Below are 17,954 nucleotides of genomic sequence, written 5' to 3'. Positions count from 1 at the left end.
AGGGTGGGCTGGGCCAAGGTCGGGGACAGACCCCCTGGCACAGCTCTGGCACCCGAGGCGGAGCAGGACCGCAGGAACAACCGTGGCAATGCTTAGCATCGTGACCAATGTCCTAGAGGGTGGAGAGCGGCACTCGTCCCCAGGAGGCAGAGGGGACATGTGGGGTGGAAGCAGCCCCAGCTCTGGAGGGAGAATTCTGCCACTCACGCCCCATGTGGCCATCTCCCATTTCCTCATTTGTAAAATGTCAGGTTTTGGGGGTGACAGGCTCCGTGAACGGGGTGGTCCATGGGTGGTGTTGAGGGGCAGATACGCAGGGGGCTGGGAAACAGAGCAGGCAGCAGGCGTGGCCCCTGAGGTTGTATTTCTGGACTCCAGCCATCTTTGGGTGTGACCTTTTCACTTTGCAGATAGGAAAATTGAGGCGCAGGTCGGGGAGGCATCGAGGGAGGGGGGACAGAGCCTTCCTTGCTATTCCAGGCACTGGGCCCCACGCCGCCGTGATTCCTGCAGCCACTGCCCGGCTCTCCTTCTCCTTGGGCCGGGCCCCTCGGCACAGAGCTCAATCCTGCTGTGCGCTCGGCCTGGTGCCGGTCCTCTCCGCCCAGCTCCTTCTCCGCAGCCCGGGAGAGGCTCTAGAGGTGCCTGAGGGAGGCAGTACAGCCTCCAGCTGCCCCGAGACAAATCAGGAAGCAGGCCAGGGAGCCCCGCCCCAGGGTCTGCGCAGCGCTGGGCATTTCATAGCGGCAGGCGGCCGGGCAGAGCGGGACGGCCAGGAGGAGTGCAGCTTGGCAGGGACTCAGGTACAGTACCCTGGGGAGGCTGGGCTGTAGCGGGCCAGCAGCGAGGGTGGGATCCCACTCGGCAACCCTGGGTTGCCAGCCACCAGGGCAGGGCTGGCCACACACAGCTGCACACACAGGAGGCCTTGTCCTCACTGAGCTCATCCGCCTGCTGGGGAGGAAGGGAAGGGAGAAGACCAGGAGAGGCTGGGGTGGGGCCCACGGCCAGCAGCACCCTCAGTTTGTCCGAGCTGAGCTGCCGTGGCCTCCTCTTGCTGGGGTTCTGGGGCATTCTCTAGGGGAGCTGAGGGACCCACCTGCCCCAGGAAGGAATGTGCTTCCCGTCCTGGAGGGGCCGAGTGTCCGCCCAGGCAACAGCTATTTCCTGGGCACCACCGTGCGTGCCCGGTGCAAGTACAGGGACACGGCAGCGAATGACCCCGGGAGAGAGTCCTCCTCAGGGATGGACTTTGTCAGGGTCCAGGGAAGGAGGGGCTCGCCAGACCCACCCCACCCCAGGAGGGGCTTATCAGAGGGAGGTGGCCGGGGTCAGGGAGCTGTGGCCAGGGCCCGCAGCCTCTCCATGGGGTGGGCTGGGGGCTGGCTCGGCCCCCAGCTCCCTAAGGACCTCATGGACGAGAGGGGTGCTGCCCAGAGCTTTGGGACACCTTGTGAAAATCCAGGTTAGGGGTGTCAAAAGCCAAGATGACAAGAAACTTAGTTATAGATCTAATTGGCTTTTATTCACAATTCACGGACCGAGGCAGCCTCCGTTCTACAAAGCAGAGGGGGAGCCCCGGCCAGGCAGTGGCAGGACAGTGGGCTCTGAGCGGAGGTGACAAGGAAGCAGAAGAATGGGAAACACAACCTGGTGGGTGACCATCAGGTGAGGGTTAGGGCAGAGCAGACGCCCTCACCTTGCTGACTCAGGTAGACGGGAATCTTCTGCTTTCAGGAAAACTGGGCTGTTGTTTTGGGATCTATCTACCTCCTTACAATTTCAGTTTGATCACGTGGCACTTGCGCAAGTGACTCCGTTTTGGTTGGTCTGACCTGCTGGGGCCTGGTGCAGAAGTTCCATCTAAAGCAACAGCCTCCCGTAACTTTTAACAAGGCCACGTGGCAGGAGACTAGAATTAGAGACCCTGGGGTGTCAGGGCCTGTGGGGCCTTTGAGGCCAGCCCAGGACCCCTGCCTTCTGCCTGCCCTGATGAGGGTCCCCCCGGCCCTCAAACCACCACACTCACTCCCTCTGTCACATCTGTGTCCCCACCTGGGTCTCAGGATGATGTCCTTGCCTCCCTGGCACCCATGCTGGATCAAGGTCCCCTAGGGCCCCCAACCAGGGGTCTCCTCCAGAAGGCCCCCTCTGGCCCATGTGTCCCTCACAGCCTTCTGCATAGTGATCGTTCAGAGCCATAGTCACTGGGTGCTTCCAGGCTCACCCTGTGCCCCGCCTGTGTGAAGCTTTATGCCTGAGTTCTCCCAGCAGCAGGGTGGCAGCAGGTACTGCCCCTTATTACAGGTGGGGAGTGAGCCCAAGACAGGCCAAGCGACCTGCCCCAGCCTCCTAGCTAATACATGCAGCTGCTGTGATCTGAACCCAGGTCACTGGACCCCCGGACCACACCATACTGGGAGGCACTCTTAGAAGGCCCAGGGTATAGATGAGGAAACTGAGGCAGGAAGAATGAGAGAATGGAGGGAGCCTCCTTCCCCCAGAATCCAGCCCACTTGACAGGCAGGGGTGGGAATGAGCTGTGGGTCTGCCCTATGGACGGTCCCTCAGCAGGACCCTGCCATGGGGACGAGGCAGGGATGGCAGTTCACTCCCGTGATGCTTTGGAGCCAGCAGACCCGAGTGCCAGGCCCCATTCCCCTCCACCCTCTTCCGAGAGACCTCTCTGGAGCACCGTGCCAGAACCCACAGGCACCCACGGCGAGCACCACCTCGGCACGGTGCCTGGCAGTCAGCGCTGGCCATCATTGCTAGGGGCCCATGGCCTTGAGGGGAAGTGCCTGGTCCTGCCCTGGCCCACATCAAATGTCTTTCACCATCAAGTGATGCAGCAACTCCCACCCACCCTGCTCGCCCGGAAGCTGCAGATCTGGGACAGAAACCCAGAGCAGCAGGTTGAAGCTGGGGCCACCTCGGCCAGCTGTGGGGGGCCCGTGCCCCAGAGACCCTGGGCCTCTCAGCCCTGGACCACAGCAGCCCAGCCCAAGGAGGCCAGAAGAGGTCTCGGACCCAGCCCAGCACCGGGGGCTTGGCAGCAGTGGCGAGAGGCGGAGGCCGCAGGAACGGAACCAAACAGTGCCACTTCTCACCCTGGCCGGGCACCCCCTGCCCCCAGCTGACGTGCCAGTGTCTGCCTGGCCCTGGGTGTGCAGTTCGGGCCCCAGCCCAGAGGCCTCCCCTTCCCCGAGGACTCTGGCTGCCCCTGCCCCAGGGGACAGCGGGGCAGTAGGTATCCTGCCAGGAGGGGGGGTGTCAGGGGCGCGTGGCCTTCTGCTACTCTGGATTCGGGGTTTCCAGTGTGAGGAGCGGGGTGGACTAGGGCAAGCTCCTTGCTGTGTCTGGGCCTTGGTCTCCATCTCTTTCAGTGGGCGAACATGGCCCCAGCTGGGCTGTTGTGGTGGCTAAATGCGTCAGGCAGGCACGGTGGAACTCCGCATCCTTCCAGATGCAGGCCAGGCGACGGGGATTGGGGGCCCCGGCCCAGCACCCGGTGCAGAAGTCCCCTGCTCTGTGGGCCAACAAGGGCTGCTCAGCTCCTCTGTGAGGCCACAGGCCCGGGGTCCCCCAAGGGCGGAAGACAGCCTTGGTTCCTCTGCCTGCCTGGGACCTGCCCAGCTCCCTGTCCCTGCTGGGCTCTCAGTCCGGAGTGACCAACCACAGGGGACAATGCCAGGTCTGACGGCCCTGCAGGGGAGATGTGCGTCCTGTTGCCCTGGGTGAGTTGGCCTCAGTGTTGCTAGGAGAGGCTGCTGGAATGTTCCATCCAGGCCCCCCACCCCCACCCGCAGAGCTGCTGCCCACTGCCCTGCCCGCAGGTCCCCCATTCACCTTCCGTGCCTCACATTTTTGTGGCTTCTGTGGGGACTCTCGTGAAGGGCGAGAGGTGCAGGTGTGGTTTGCCTTTGGCACCCGCCGGCGAAGTCTGAGGGGGGAGCGGAGCAGACGCAGGCCCGGGAGGCCGGGCGGGGAGGAGTATTTGCAGACTACTTAGCGCAAATACCCGCGCTGCCCTTTGCTGGGCACTTTCTGTGTGCACAATGGCAAATGCTTTATGCCACATTGTGTCATTTAATCGTCATGACGATACCAGGTGCTACGATCATCCCCATGTTACAGATGAGGAAACCGAGGCAGAGAGGGTGAGTGACTTGTCCGAGGTCACGCAGCCAGTAAGAGGCACAGCCAGGAGACAAGGCCAACGGCAGCTCTAGAGGCGGGCAGGGCTCTTGGCTCCTGGGTCTCAGTCTCCCTTCTGTGACCTGCCCTCCCCCTCTGGAGGCCACCGTGCCTGTCCTGCGCTGAGGCAGCTGCCCAGTTTCTCCCAATCGGAGCAGGAGGCCTGTGGGGACAGCTCGGCGCCCCCAGTCATACCAACTGGGGGCCGGTCCAGGGCTGCCGACTGGCTCTCGGCACAGCTGTGGGGCCAGGCCTTCCTGGGCTGGGGCAGGCTCGGCCCTCAAGGGAGCTGCTTCACGATAGCGCAGTTTTGGGGGCACAGAAGCCAGCCCTGGTGCAGAGCGGACACCATGGTCTCAGCCTTCGGGAACACCAGCCAGCTGGCAGGGACTACAGTGGTGCCCCTAACAGATAAGGCATTTGGGGCACCAAGTCCCAAATGATGAGTTAAGTAGGCAAAGAGGAGCCTGCCTCCCAGTCCATGGGAAGCGGGCAATGGGGAAGGCACGGGGACAGAGTGTGACTAGGCAGTTGTCACACCCAGACCCCCGTCGGTAGGCAGCAGAGCCAAGGGGCCACTGTGGGAGTAGATGAGGGAGTAATCAGGGCGGGCGGCCTGGAGGAGGCATCAGCCAAACTGAGCCCTGAAGGGAAGGGAGACAGAGAAGGAAGGAGGAAAGGGTCCCCACGGGTTCTTGGCACCAGGCCGAGCAGTGAGTGCGTCAGAGTGCTCCTCTCATGAGCCTCAGGTAAACAGGCAGGGCCCGGGGGAATGTCAGGGCCCCTACCCTGCCTGCCAGCCCCGGCTGGTGACAGCATGGAGGCGTGACTGCCCTCCCACCCCTCGCCTTCACCGTCACCTCCTCTTCCAAACACAGCAGCCCAGGCTGGGTGGGCAGCTGGGCCTCTGGGGGCCCAAGGTCTCCTTCGCCTCTTCCCTGGCAGCTGAGGCTCGGGGAGAGGAGGCCACTGCCCAAGGTCACCCAGGCCTCCGAGCCACCACCAGCTGGCCTGGGCTGGGGGCAGGGGAGGACGGAGAATTCTGTATCTGCAGTGTTCCGAGGTGGCGGCCGCGGTTGGGGAATGTCCCTCTACTTAGCAAATTCCTGTTTACTCCGCTCAGGCCAGGCAGCAGTGAGGTTGCCCCGCCTCCCGGAGGGCACCAGGGCAGGTTGAGGCCATGGCTTAGGGCCAATTTCTATGTGGCAGGAAGAAGCGTGACCCTCGGCCTGCCCATCCATCAGGGCCCATGCTCAGGCCTGCAGCCGCCTCCAGGCCTCCAGATCACTCTAGGAGTGGTCTGTGGGTCTGTTGGTGTGTCTGGGTGTGTCCTGTGGTGGGGGGCAGGGGGGTGACAGGCAGCCCCTGGCCCCTGTGAGGTCCCCCCAGTGGGTCCCCTCGTGTGTACGAGGCGGGAGTGTCCACGAGCCCCTGTGGGTGCAGGTAGGGGCAGGGGTGCCGCGGGCCCTGGGCGGCTGGAGGGCGCCCGTGAAGGAGGGGCAGCCCCAGCCGTCCAGCCCATGCCGCCCCCTCCGGCAGGATGGACCCCTTCGAGGACACGCTGCGGCGGCTGCGGGAGGCCTTCAACGCAGGGCGCACGCGGCCGGCCGAGTTCCGGGCTGCGCAGCTCAGGGCCCTGGGCCGCTTCCTTCAAGACAACAGGCAGCTTCTGCAGGACGCGCTGGCCCAGGACCTGCACAAGGTGGGCTGGGGCGGGGGTGGGGGACAGCTGGGACAAGGGAATGGGGACAGCTGCATCCTCGTGAAGGGGAACTGAAAGCCCATCAAAGCCCAGCTCCTTCCCTGGGCCAGAGCCTGCTCTCCTGCATTCGCCCGGTCATCCGTTTCTGCCTTGCTGCAACAGCTATTTATTGAACACCTAGTATGCGCCATGTACTGTTCTAGGCTCTGGAGATACAGCAGAAATGAAACAAAGTCCCTGTGCCCATGGAGATAATACAACAGTAAATAAATAATGACATATTGTTCTGTGGACAAAATGTCCCTTGCCTATGCCTCAACAGCCACAGGGTCCAGATCCTCCCCCAGCCTGTTACCTCCCAGGACTGACCCCTAACCTCTGAGCCTCCATGAGACACGAGCAGACTACCTGGTCCCTTTTCTCCCTTCGGCTCAGATTCCCCCTCCCGCCCTCCCATCCTGAGTACAGGAGCCCCACAAAAGGGGCAGCAGCCCAGAAAATCCAGCCACCCCCCACCCGTCCCCACCCCCGGGCAGCATCTGCCCCGGCTGATTCTCTCAGTGAACCCCAATACCCTCCCCAGTAGGGGCGGCCAGTTACCCACGCAGGGGGATCAGAGCCAGAGTTTGAAGCGGCTCATGATAGCCTGCTCTTCCAAAGTCACGGTGCTTGGCTGGGTCCAGACGTTCTGGTAAACTGGCCCAGACCTCACTCAGGTCCCAGGCAACTTACCAGGCATGGCGGGCAGGCTGCGAAGCTCACCGGGAGGGAGCAAGGGCTCCGCACAGGGGTAGCTGGAAGCGTGTCGGAACCAGACTCACGATTAGGAAGTGCCGATGGCTGCAATGTCATCCTCCAAATTCACACTCCCCTCTCCCTCAGGGCTCAGCTCTGGCCCTGGCCTTGCCCCTGGTTTGCTGAGTGGCCCCGGCAGGGCATCCCCTCTCTGGGCTTTGTTGGTCCCTTGGCCTGTCCCTCTCTGCTCTGACACACGACAGCCTGTGGTGCCCCAGGTGGGGTCAGCCTGGCTCCACACCCCTGCCCCGGCCTCCAGCTGCCTGCAGACCGCTGGCTGAGTCTCTGCTCCCCGGGGCAGGGCAGGGCACACTGGCTGGCAGAGATGGGGACAATGTCCTTACTGATTTCCTCTCCTCGCTCCTGCCTGGAAACCTGGTAGTGCCCTGGGCCTATGACATGCCAGCATTTCCCCAGGGATGGCTCTGCCCCATGTCCCCTGCGGACGGATCCCCACGCAGCAGGCCACAGCAGGCAGTCCTGTTAAAACCTGGGTCAGGTCCCATCCCTGTTCTGCTCGGCAGCCCTTGCCCTGGCTGCCTGGCCCTGGCACCTTGCCCACGGCTCTCCTCGCTGGGCAGGAGAGCAAACCCTGCCCACCTCAGGGCCTTGGCACGTACCAGCACCTCTGCCCAGAATATCTTCCTCCAGGTATCCACAGGCTCTCTCCCTCCCTGTCTTCAGATCACTGCTCAAATGTCGCCTCCTCCTGAAGGTCTGGACTGACCACCTTGTATAAAATAGAGCAAACACGTGCACTCGTGTGCGCACACTTGTGCACGCCGTGCACACCCACACCCACACCCTCTAGCTGTCCCGACCCCCAGCCCCGCTCTGTTCTGTCCGTAGCACTGCCACATCCTAATGGCGCCGTGTCCTCACGGTCACGCTGACGACCCGCTACGAGGTCAGCCCCACAGGGCAGCCTGCTCTGTTTGGGTGCAGGGGCGGCGGCCCGCACGGGGAGCACTGAACGCAGAGTGAGGGACGAAGGAATCAGTGAATAAACGGCAGGCCTTGCTGGAGGAGGCTGTGCCCTCCCCAGGGCTCTGGCCACCTGCTGACCCTGGGGTCCCCTGGCCTGGCACTGACCCCACCGCCTCCCCGCAGTCAGCCTTCGAGTCGGAGGTGTCTGAAATCGCCATCAGCCAGGGCGAGGTCACCTTGGCCCTCAGGAACCTGCGGGCCTGGATGAAGGACCAGAGAGTGCCCAAGAACCTGGTGAGCACACCGGGCGTCAGGGTAGCGGGGGCTCCAGGGACTATTGGCTCCACCGGGTGGCTTCTCAGGGTGCGGGTGGCTGCGAGGGGCTGAGGGCACTGGGCGCCTCACATCCACCTCTGGCTCCCGGCCCAGGCCACCCAGCTGGACTCGGCCTTCATCCGGAAGGAGCCCTTCGGCCTGGTGCTCATCGTCGCCCCCTGGAACTACCCCCTGAACCTGACGCTGGTGCCCCTGGTGGGCGCCCTCGCCGCAGGTGAGAGCTGAGCCCCCACCTTCCTGCCGCTGCTCCCACCTCCAGGCCTCGAGGCCACCTGTGGAGCCAGGGAGGACATGGGGTGCGCTGGCACAGGTCTGGTCCACCGTCCCTGGGCTGTGTGGCCTCGGGCTGGTCATGTCACCTCTCTGAACCAGGTTCTTCCTCTGAACACGTGCAAGGCCGGCGCCCACCCCATGGGTATGTGGAGACCAGGAGTGGGCGACGCCCTCCCCAGCTCTCTCCCCGCCTGCCCTGCAGGGAACTGCGTGGTGCTGAAGCCGTCAGAGATTAGCAACAGCATGGAGAAGGTCCTGGCCGAGGTGCTGCCCCGATACCTGGACCAGGTGAGCAGGGCCGGGGCACAGGGAGCTGAAGCAGGCAGGGCCTGTGGGCTGGGCAGCCCCTGGCATGGAAGGGCCTGTCGGTCAGACCGGAGTCCCAACCGCCCCCTCAGCCTCAGTTTCCCTCTGAGGAGCCTGTCCCCTGGGGTCCCATGTCTGCCTCTGCTCCACCCTGCTCGCCCCAGCCCTCCCTGCAGCCCTGCCAGACCCAACCTCACCCCTGTTGGGCTGGGCCTCGGGGAACTCCCCACTCCCACCTCCCCGACCCCCAGCCCACCTGGAGGCCTGGCAACTCCAGGCCAGGCACGGAGGCACGGAGCCAGGGGTCGGGGCCAGGAGGGCAGAGCATGCCGGCCTCTGGGCTCTCCGGGCTGGGATCCCAGAGGGAGCCTCCGCCTGTCCCATCTTGCAGAGCTGCTTTGCCGTGGTGCTGGGTGGGCCCCAGGAGATGGGACAGCTGCTGGAGCACAAGTTCGACTACATCTTCTTCACAGGTGAGGCCGGGGGAGGGGAGGACAGTCCCACCCTCAGGTGTCTTGTCCCTGACTCTGAGGGAGTCCAGAAGGGACCGAGGCGGCAGCCAGCCAGGAGGACCCAGACCGGGCAAGCGCTGGGGCTGCACTTGGGGCTCCACGACCCGCTTGTTCCTCTCTCGACCAGGCTGGGAGCAGCCCTGGACCCCAGGACCCTCAGGAAGGGACGGAGTCCCATGTCCAGGGCCACGGCCTGCCTCCATCAGCCACATCTCATGAATCACAGCACCTGTCCGTGCTGAGCTCCCGCTGTGCCAGGCCCTTGCAGGTGACCCTATTAGTCCCATGGCCACCCCTGCAGGCAGGACGGACGAGAGATTGGAGGCTCAGGGTGATGAAGAGGCACAGTGCCCTGCCCAGGGTCACCACGTTGGCCGGGACAGGGGCAGGCCGGGATTTGCACCCAGGTCCTTGGTGAGATGGGTGCTCACCTGCTATCATCCTGGCATGTGCCCGCATGGCACAGACACTGTCTGGCTTCAAGTGACCAGGACAAGTTTCTGGAAGAGACGAAAGAGCCGAGGAGGCCAGGTCTGAGTGGCTCTTGGCTGGCCTCCCACGTTGCGCACAGGGCCACAGCAGGGGCCACGGCCTCGGCCCCTCCTCTCTAGACCCTGCCTCCAGCCCAGGAAAAGCCCTGCCTGCCCCCAGCTGCTAACAGGGAGGGGATGGAGGGGGCAGAGGGGTGAGGTCCTCAACTGCCTCGAAAGGAGGCCTCAGGAGGCAGCTTCCAGGCCAGGCACCGCGGCTGCCCACACGGAGGCCGACAGACCCAGCCGGGACCTACTCTGCCTGCCAAGGCCCCCAGCTGCTCCAGGCCCAGTTTCCTTCCCTGTAAAACCGGGGCGATCCCCAACACGGGGCTTTGGGCTGAGGGTGAAAGCAGTAACGATGACGTCCGGTATGGCACACGGCGCCTTGGGAAGCTCTGTTCACCGCTCAGCCAGCAGCGCGCTGAGCGTGCAGACCACGGGCCAGACGCGGGCTGTCCTTCGTGGCACAGCAGGGACCGGACGGACAAAACCTCGAGGTCTTGAGTCAGCGAGGGGCAGAGAGCAGGCGTGGAGAGGATGAGAACCGTGGGGCTGGAAGAGGGGCCGTGGTGGGGAGGGCCTGGCGGGACTGGCCAGGCCACGTCTGCACAAAGACAGAAGGAGCCAAGGGAGAGCCGCAGCGGGAGGGCCAGGGGTGAGAGCAGAGAAGTGACAGGAGGGCCATGTGGCCATAGGCCTTGGCCATCCCAGCAGACGAGGCAGCGCGGGCCCTGGGCCAGGCCTGGGGAGGAGGTCCCGAGGCCCAGGCGGGTCTGGGGCAGAGGATACGGGGTGGACGAGGGAGACTGTCAGGCCCAGGAGGTCGGCACAGAGGACAGGGGAGGCCGAGCCGGGAAGGACATGGGGATGACTGCGCGGGCTTGGGCCGGTCCACTCAGAGAGTCAGGAGGGAGGGACAGGCGGATGGTGAGGGTGGCAGAGCTGCCAGGTTTAGGTCAGAGAGAGGAGAAACCCAAATGTCACAAGACGAAGAGCTGTACTCCAGCCTTGGGTGACAGGGGGTCCCCAAAGGTTACAGAGGAGAATGGAGACATGGGGAGGGTCCCACATGGCATTTTGCAGAGTCCCCTGCAAGGTGAGCCAGGGTCAGGCATAGAGGCGGTGGAGCCGAGGGGCCCAGCCCAGGAGGGGGAGCCAGGGGCAGCGGTGCCTCTTTCCTCCCGCAGGCTCCGCACTGGGGCGGGGAGGGGACGGGATGAGCAGAGTCCTGGGCTACAAGGTGGCAGCTGGTGGCAAGGAAAGGCCAGACGAGAGCCAGCACCGACCCCACCCCAGCACCTCTCCAGGGAGTCACGGGGCCCCCAGGCCCAGGCCATCCCACCTGGTCCAGGTGACTGAAAGGCCACTCTGGTTTCTTTGCACACCCAGGGAGCCCTCGTGTGGGCAGGATCGTCATGACTGCCGCCGCCAAGCACCTGACACCCGTCACTCTGGAGCTCGGGGGCAAGAACCCCTGCTACGTGGACGACAACTGCGACCCCCAGACCGTGGCCAACCGCGTGGCCTGGTTCCGCTACTTCAACGCCGGCCAGACCTGCGTGGCCCCGGACTACATCCTGTGCAGCCCTGAGACCCAGGAGCGCCTGCTGCCCGCCCTGCAGAGCACCATCACCCGTTTCTACGGCGACGACCCCCAGAGCTCCCCAAACCTGGGCCGCATCATCAACCAGAAGCAGTTCCAGCGGCTCCGGGCACTGCTGCGCTGTGGCCGTGTGGCCATCGGTGGCCAGAGCGACGAGAGCCAGCGCTACATCGGTGGGTCCCACTCGCCCCGCCACAGCCCACCCGGGCTGAGACCCTTCCACGCTGGAGGGGCCACAGCTGGGCCATGAGCCTGGGCCGGCGCCTGAAACCTCGGCCCCTCCGCCAGAGCCCGGCCCTGAGCCCCAGCTCCCGGTGCCACGATCCCCTGACGCTACGCTCCCGTGGCTGCGGTTCTCAGCCTGGGACGCCACGACCCCAGACTCAGTTCCCACAGCTCTGGACTCGTAAGCTCACACCCCAGGGCTCCAGGGCTCCAGAGTGCTAAGGTCCTAAACCCCTGTCCCACCATCTCTGTCCCACGAGGCCGTGACACCACAGTCCGTGGGCCCACCATGCCCAGGTTCTAAACTCCAACGGCCCTGTCCTGAGCCCCACAGTCTCCTGGGCCCGTGCAGCCCAGCAGCTCACGGTGACGCTGTGGCTTCAACATTCTGGGTACTGTCACCTTGGACTCTGTGGTTCTAAGATCCTGTCACCCCTGACTATGAGACGGAGGTTGGGGGATTCTCTGGGCCCCGTAGGCCGGGGCGGCTGGGGAAGGCCCTACGGTCCCTTGTCAGGGTCTCTGGGGGACTTTCTTCCCTAGAATACCCCGAAGCCGGGAGTCCTGGGAAGTCAGGCCCTGGGACTCCCCGGCCTGGATTCCAGGGGGAGGTCGTGTCCCAGCCCTGGCCTGGGGGCTGAGCCGGCCCTGTGCCCGCAGCCCCCACGGTGCTGGTGGACGTGCAGGAGACGGAGCCGGTGATGCAGGAGGAGATCTTCGGGCCCATCCTGCCCATTGTGAGCGTGCGGAGCCTGGACGAGGCCATCGACTTCATCAACCGGCGGGAGAAGCCCCTGGCCCTGTACGCGTTCTCCAACAGCAGCCAGGTGGGCTCGGCGCGCTGGGCGGGGGACGGGCTGTGCGAGCGGGTGTGGTGGCAGCAGGGGGGCCGTGCCCCTGCAGGCAGTCACCGGGCTTCAGGGCTGGCGGTGGTCCTCGTGGTTCTGCTGCTGCCCTCCGTCCACGGGGCAGCTGGGCCTCGCCCTCCCGCCACACCCCCACCTGAGCCGCACTCTCCTGGGCCTTCAGTGAGCAGCTCCGGGGGTCTTCTACAGGGTCCTGTTTGCCCTAGGTCAGCCCCCTCCTTCGTCCCCGGTGAGTCTTCCTCATGCCTGGCTCTGGAGGCACTCACGACATCCTAGGGCGTGACCCAGGGTGGGGACTGACCAGGACACACAGCTCTGAAGATGAGTCCTGTCCTACCCACCCCTGCTCATGCCGTGGGGGCCCCCAGATGAAGAGACACTGAGAGGTACCGCAGTCCCCACCCTCCCTCCTACCCAGCTCTCAAGAGATCCCCTTCCTGTTTGAACAATGCTTTTTAATAAACCTTTTATTGGGGAATAATCTTAGATTTACAGAAAGTTGCAAAGATAGTGCAGAACTCCCATAGACTCCACATCTGGGTTCCCGGTTTGAGGGCCCTTACTTTGATCTAAGCTAAGAAAGTGGCGCTGGTGCGTTACTGCCAACGACACTCCAGACTTCATTCAGATTTTGCCAGTTTGCCATGAATGTCCTCCTCCTGCCCCAGGATCCCAGCCAGGGTCCCACGATGCACTAACCAAGCCTCGCAGCTTGCGAAGTGCTGGCCAAGTCTCCTGTACAACGTCCCCAAGCCCGGGCTGTCCGGTGTTTCTCATGATTAGATAAGTGTTGCGGCTTTGGCGAGAATACCGGAGGAAGGGCCGTCTCCTCACACCATGTCCGGGGTCCGGAGACCCACCCGCTGCGGTGAGGTTAACCTTCCCTGCTTGGCCAAGGCCGCGTCTGCCAGGGGTCTCCACCCGGGAGTTGCTGTCGTTCCCTGTCTGTGCTCAGGAGGCAAGTTCTAAGTCGAACCACTGCCAAGAGGCAGGGTGTGTGGCAGCTCTATCTGCAGAAGAGGGAATACCTACGTACATTTTTGGAGTCCTGTAGGAAAGATTTGTGTCCTGAATTCTTTATTTAGACCAGCATGGCCTCATGCATGTTTGGTTCTCTGGGTTATAATCCAAGGCTGCGAGCTTTGTCCCAGGCTTGGCAGCGGGAGCACCTGCGTTCCTGTGACGTGTGCTGGCCTTCGGGTTTTGACCACTTCCTTTCTGGTGCTGCAAGAAGCACCAGGCTCATTTTGTGTTTCCCTGCCCAATTCTAGAAGCAGCCATTCCTCTAAGGAGCCTTGGTTTATCTGGATACTTTAACCTTTAGAAAATGCTAGGGGTTTCTTAGGGGTAATCTGGCTTCACACCTTCCTGACCACCCAGCCTGGTCCTAGGACCAGGGCCACACCCCAAACACACACTGCACAGGTGACTTGCCCACACTCCCTGGGAGGCACTCTGACACTCCGTGCTCGGTCTCCTGCTACCGCTGTCGGGAATGCGGTCTCACCGCGCGGAAGCGATGTCTGACCCTGCTGGTGGGGGATCCAGTCTACCCACCGTCAGACAAGCCCTGACCCAGCTGTCATCTGAGAGTCACAGTGATTGGAACTAAACATAGTGAAGTTATTTCTGCAGTGACTATTTAGTACCTATAGATTGAAGAAGGAAGTCCTTTATGAAGTCAAGCAAAGGCCAAGCTCATGTTCTAAGTGCAAATCCGACGACACAATCGTGCATGTCCCACATCCCCAGTGCTCACACCACACAGGGCCCCCGGCCTCTGCTCTGCCTGGGGGGCCCCCTTTGCCGGAACAACTCCTCCCCTGTGCCAGGACTCGGCAGGCACATCATGTCCCTCCCCTGGGACACCTCCCTGACTACCGGGCACCGCACAGCTGCCACTGCACCCTCCACGTCCCCAGGTGACACTGGGTTTCCTACATTCCCCACTGGGCCTGAGAGTCTGTCTCCAGCACTCTGCATGGGCCACACACAAGCAGACACTTGGGAAACATGTCCCAAGTTGGGGGCTTGATGAGGGGCCGGAACACAACCACCCAACCCTCCTGTCCCACCACGCCCCCTTCAGCTGACGCGGTGGCCTCAGACCCTTTCTGAAACGAGGTCAGTGTCACTGAGCTCAGCCAGGACAGACCCCAGCCCGGGGCCAGGCTCGCACACACCCTGCTCTCTCCCAGGTGGTCAAGAGGGTGCTGGCCCGGACCAGCAGCGGGGGCTTCTGCGGGAACGACGGCTTCATGCACCTGACGCTCCCCAGCCTGCCTTTCGGAGGAGTGGGTAGGTGCCAGCTGACCCTGGCCTGCTTTCATCATTCCTGAATGAATCTCGACAGTGTCACTTGCACACGTCCTCACTAAAAAATGTCCCGTCCCAGCCCAGCCTCAGTGTAGAGGGACAAGCAAGGGTGCCCCTCCTCACTGTCCACGTCCCACCCCAGCACCTCCATCCTGCCCCTCTCCCCACAGTCTGCAGAACCTTCCAGACCTATCTCTGCTTTGATTCCATGGATGCCACTTCTCTAACCTCTTCCCCGTCCCCTCAGTCCAACCCTTGGTATCTCACCCCTTCCCACCCTGTTGGTGGCTGCTGCCCGCTCCCCTGGGGAGGCCGGGTCAGCGCCAATGGCACCCCTGACCCCCAGAGCAGCCCTGATGCAGCTGCAAAGTCCTGGCCTCTGAGTCAGGAAACCTCAGTGTGGGCCCAGCAGTGCTCTGACAGTCTGTGCCACCTGGGGTGACTCGCCCTCTCTGAGCCCACTTCCTCCTCAGTGAACAGGCAGGGCCAGAGCAGGTGACTCGAGGTCCCTCCACCTGTCCACACTCAGCAGAGTAAATGACCGCAGGGCCTGGCAAGCTGCCCCAGAGGGGCCGGGACCCTCCCTGGAGAGTGGCCAGTGCCACAGGAGCATCCAGTGGGTTGCTGTCCCTGGCTCTGGAACCCCCTCCCTCTGGCCTCTCACCTGGGTCTCTGCGCCAGACCCTGCCAGATCCCCCTCCAGTCCCCAGCCCTGCTCACCCCACCTCCTCTGCGGGGGAGAGGGCAGGGCTGTCTGCGGGCAGTCTGACCCTGCCGCTCCCTGAGGACAACCTCCCCCAGCTCCCAGGGCCCCGGGCATCAAGCCAGGCTGACTTAGCTCTTGAAGCCAGCCCTTTGTGGCCTGGCTGTGGGGTCCTGCTCTGGCCTCCCTCTACTTCCCCACCTGAGCTCTGCTCAGGTCCCTAACATGCCAGGCGTCACCCACCTCTAAGCCCCCATCCGCCCTCTTCATGTGGTTAACTGCATGTTCCGCGGGCCTCACTTGCTGCAGGAAGCCCTTCCCGATTATCCCTAACTCCACCCAGGCTGTGTCCGCTGGACCCCCTGGGTCCCCGCTGCCCTCGCTACCTAGACACTGAGGAGGACTCCTAACAACACAGTGCTTACTGTGTCCACAAGCCTGAGTGCTCCCTTAATCCCCACCACACCCAGGAGGTAGGTGCCATTGTCACCGCAAGGCACAGGGAAGGAGACTGAAGCACACAGAGGCACAGTCACTTGTCCAAGGTGACACAGCTAGTTCGTGGCAGAGCCAGGATGCAAGCAGGGGCAGCCTGGCTCTGGAACCCATACCCTCAACCACTGTCTGCCTATCTTGTCCCAATTCCTGATGTCCTCACGCTTACTGAGCTGGTGCCAGGCTTGGGGCCAAGCCCTTTACCCACAGTGCCTTATGATTAGCCACTGGACAGATGGGGAAACTGAGGCCCAGAGAGGTGAGTCCCACTGTGTGTGACCGGCAGTCCAGGTCTGACATCCCCAGGGCTGGCCCCTGAGAGCCTCACTCCCTGCGTTCTGTGCTACTGTGCAGGTGCCAGTGGGATGGGCAGGTACCACGGCAAGTTCTCCTTCGACACCTTCTCCCACCATCGCGCCTGCCTGCTACGCAGCCCCGGGATGGAGAAGGTCAATGCCCTCCGCTACCCCCCCGACTCGCAGCGCTACCTGAGGGTGCTGCTGGTGGCCATGGAGACCCGCTGCTGCAGCTGCACGCTGCTCTGAGCCCGGCCGGCGCTCCCCAGGCTCCTGTCTGCATCCTCCACCACCGCTGCCACTTGGTAGAGACAGGGCCTGGGCTTGAGAGCGCGCGGAGGAAGAACCGCCAAGGCCACAGACCAGTGCTTGCCCTCCTCCCTCGGCCTCCCCTCAACTAGGATGGGCTGTGGGGAGGGGCATGGGAAACAGTGCAGTGACCCACCCCTCCCTGCACCTGTGTCCTGGGAGAAGCAGGCAGACGCGGCACACTGAGCCACTGCCTTCCTGTGGAGGGCGCAGTGGAGGGGCCCTGGCTTCTGGTCCAGGCCATACCACGGAACTGCTGTGACCCAGGCTGCCCTGCCCTCTCTGGGCCTCAGTTTCCCCATCTGTGCAGTGCAGATGACTAATAGTTGACATCTCCTGAAACTGTTGTGAGAATTAAATTAGGGAGCTGCTGACCCAAGGTCCAGGTGTCCTCTTTTCTCTCGCGGGTTGGGAGAGCTGCTACCCTCTTCCCTCCCCCAGGTCAGCTGGGATTCCTGCAGCAGCACCTCTGGGTGGGCCTTTCAGAGCTCCGGACCCCTTACCCTCACCACGTCCCACCCTGGACTCATCCTCGACCCCACCATGCTTACCCTCCTGAGGCCCATCCACTCAGCCGCCACAGCCAAAATCCCAGGCCTCCCACACTTCTCACCTCCCAAGTCCCATCTTTGAGCAAGTCTTGATGATTCTGTATCGCCAAGGGATTTCCCAGATCCACACCTGAATCGCCATGCCCACAGCCAGGGCCTGGTGCGGGCCACCATCCCCCGACCTCCCTTCTCCCCAGGCCCAGCCTCCTCCTCAGGGCACCTGCTGATCTTCCCAAAGCCTGGGAAATCCTCCAGGGGCTTCCTGTGGCCCACAAGTCCCAAATCCTTAGCTCTGCCTATCGCTCCAGGGACGCTGGTCACCAAGCCCCTGCCCCTTCTGCCCAAACTTGGCCTGTCCTTGTCCTCATCTAGTGTGCGTGTCCTCCTTGTCCAAGGACCTCTGCACATACGCAAGACACGCCTCTCTGGCCTGCCCAACTCCTACTCACAGTCACCTTAAACATGACCTCCTCCAGGAAGCCTTCCCAGACCACCACCTCTGTCAACACACGCAGACTGCGTCAGGGGATGCCTCGGCGCCGCAGCCTCCATCACAGAATTCACAGGGCTGGTTGAGAGACGGGCTTCTGAGTCATACAGATCCAGGTGCCGATCAGGCGACCGCAACCCACAGCTCTACGGCCCGGGGACAGTTACTAAATACGCCCAGGCCTCAGTTTCCCCAACTGTAACGTCATGCTAATAGTCTTGTAGCCCCTCCATACAAGGCTGCCTTGAGGATTAAATGAAGCCGCATATGGGTAAAGCCTTTGCCCGGTGAGTCGCTGCGGGCCGTGATTCTAATCGTTGTCGCTATCAGTCCCCCTGTTACCACAAGCCCCTTGCCCACGGCGCCCAGAGCGACCCGGAGCCGCTTTCTAAACCACGCCCCGGATGTCCCGCCTCCAGCGGCTCCGAAGTCGTCGCTTATTGGCCTTCCCAAACCAACATGGCGGCGTCTTACAAAACTTTAAGTGCACCCTCTCTTCTAGCCAATCAAAAGAAAGAT

At 63.1% G+C, this 17,954-nt stretch overlaps 2 protein-coding genes across 2 annotated transcripts in view; one reads left to right on the top strand and one right to left on the bottom strand.

Moving 5' to 3' along the window:
- The window catches only part of UNC93B1 (unc-93 homolog B1, TLR signaling regulator), a 31,411-nt gene that overhangs the window by 13,290 nt on the left and 167 nt on the right, over positions 1 to 17,954 (bottom strand). The window lies entirely within an intron of this gene.
- ALDH3B1 (aldehyde dehydrogenase 3 family member B1) lies at positions 1,602 to 17,464 on the top strand. The gene is made up of 10 exons (XM_069470304.1): positions 1,602 to 1,668; positions 5,737 to 5,899; positions 7,805 to 7,915; positions 8,051 to 8,171; positions 8,433 to 8,518; positions 8,928 to 9,009; positions 10,971 to 11,357; positions 12,070 to 12,236; positions 14,474 to 14,573; positions 16,144 to 17,464. Exons 1-10 carry the CDS (start codon positions 1,637 to 1,639, stop codon positions 16,332 to 16,334), a joined length of 1,440 nt encoding a protein of 479 aa, XP_069326405.1. The 5' UTR covers positions 1,602 to 1,636; the 3' UTR covers positions 16,335 to 17,464.

This window comes from Eulemur rufifrons, chromosome 6 (genome assembly GCF_041146395.1).
Source record: "Eulemur rufifrons isolate Redbay chromosome 6, OSU_ERuf_1, whole genome shotgun sequence".
Lineage (NCBI taxonomy): Eukaryota > Metazoa > Chordata > Mammalia > Primates > Lemuridae > Eulemur > Eulemur rufifrons.
This window is presented reverse-complemented; position numbering and strand designations above follow the sequence as displayed.

What these genes read in the sequence shown, in the direction of transcription:
- ALDH3B1 (XM_069470304.1), top strand. Translation starts at nt 1,637, where the DNA reads ATGGGAAACACAACCTGGTGGGTGACCATCAG. An exon ending in ACCTGGTGGGTGACCATCAG is followed by an intron (nt 1,669 to 5,736) that starts GTGAGGGTTAGG and finishes CCCCTCCGGCAG; the next exon opens with GATGGACCCCTTCGAGGACA. An exon ending in TGGCCCAGGACCTGCACAAG is followed by an intron (nt 5,900 to 7,804) that starts GTGGGCTGGGGC and finishes GCCTCCCCGCAG; the next exon opens with TCAGCCTTCGAGTCGGAGGT.